The 1622-nt window shown below is 30.1% G+C and overlaps 1 protein-coding gene across 3 annotated transcripts in view; it reads left to right on the forward strand.

Moving 5' to 3' along the window:
* The window catches only part of LOC106458272 (cyclin-dependent kinase-like 1), a 37942-nt gene that overhangs the window by 9083 nt on the left and 27237 nt on the right, over positions 1–1622 (forward strand). For 2 of the 3 annotated variants that reach the window (XM_022384425.1, XM_022384423.1), the window contains exon 2: positions 160–390. In XM_022384425.1, the coding sequence (XP_022240133.1) occupies positions 290–390 (101 nt within the window). In that variant the 5' untranslated portion in view covers positions 160–289. The remainder of the gene's footprint in view (positions 1–159; positions 391–1622) is intronic. The other variant, XM_022384424.1, reaches the window with a different exon arrangement.

Consider the following 1622-nt stretch of genomic DNA (forward strand, 5'->3'; position numbering starts at 1 on the left):
GGTCTAATTTTATCATACGTCGTGATTGATCCTTATGTTAATAACCTATAATAATAATAATAATACTATGGGAAGAGGTCCCACCTGGATATTATGGTGTCTGTTGATGTAACATGTATATATATATATATTATATTTTTTTTATTATTATTATTATAGGTTATTAACATAAGGATCAATCACGACGTATGATAAAATTAGACCATTGGATATCATTGTCAGAATACAGCTTTCGTCATACATTTTCTCACGTCAACAAAATTAATATTCGCCATGCAACTTCAGCGCCATGATGCAAAATCGGAAGGGGCTGGAAGGTGAACTGCAAGATTTGCTGGTGCTTGGACATAGAAAAGTTCTGATTGATTCATCATCACTTCTGCCTTATAGGTTTGTTTGCATAAAATGTTTTGATTTTAACAATTAAGAAACTCCTATAACGGTTACTATTTCCACTTTACAAGTAATAATAAAAGCATACTGCGTTATATGATGTTTATATCGTTTTAATGTGTTGAAATTATTTTGTTAGATATATGATTAGGAACTTGTGTAATGTTGAACATTCCTTATTCTTCTTTAAAAAGAGAATGTATAAATAAGTTCTTTCGTAAAAATTAGCACTACAGGCTTCTCTTTCAGTGAATATCTAGAAATAACTTATTTAGCCTATTTATTGAATCCATTAAATATATATTACAGATTGTTTATCATGGTACGCTGTGCAGTTAGTTATTTTGTTATAAAAACACTGCAGAACGTCTGTCTCGTGTAGTGAACATATTTAAAATAACCGTGATATTTTTTTGTCATACCTGCATCAGAGACTTTCTCCCATTATACAGTCACAGTAGTTAATGAATAGTTTTTTTCTCGTGACTATGGTACAGAATCTCCTAATCTTCCATACGGTTAATATTTCGTTTTAGTAAACACTGGATTCAGAATTTGTAGTGCATACTGGAGGGATTTAGACATTTTGATAATAAAGTTAGAAAAAAAGATTTTTACTCTCCAGATAATATTAATAATAAAATTATCTGAGCCAACATTTTGCCATTATGGCTTCATCAGGGCTAGTAGTGCAAGAACTGTTTGTACTACTAGTCCTAATGAAGCTGCAATGGCGAAACGATGGCTGAAATAAAATTGTTTTTTTTATCAATATCTGATGAGTAAAGGTCTTTTTTTTTCTTTCTATCTTTATTGCCAAAATATCTGATAAGTAAAGGTCTTTTTTTTTATTTCTATCTTTATTGCCAAAATATCGGATTCGTTGTTTCGTTAGCCTAACTGTCACTGTAAACTTTTGTGCGTGTGTGGCTAATCCTGATCTTTTGCCCAATTCCCAAACAATAAAATAGGAAGGAGTAAATTAAATTTCTTTTTCCTTTTACAAAGAATATATGTTGACGTAGGCCCTTTTTCGTTTCAAAACTATGAGTACGGAATGTATAATCATATGCTAGACATTTATATATTTTCAAAATTAAATAGTTCATCCTTTAATTTAATTATATACACAGCGTGGTCACAAGTAAATAGACACCACCCTTCCAGAAAAAAATGAAAATTTTCAGTCACATTCCTATGAATTGATATATTTATAATTTAATTAATAC

Source organism: Limulus polyphemus, unplaced genomic scaffold (assembly GCF_000517525.1).
Source record: "Limulus polyphemus unplaced genomic scaffold, Limulus_polyphemus-2.1.2 Scaffold438, whole genome shotgun sequence".
NCBI classification, from domain to species: domain Eukaryota; kingdom Metazoa; phylum Arthropoda; class Merostomata; order Xiphosura; family Limulidae; genus Limulus; species Limulus polyphemus.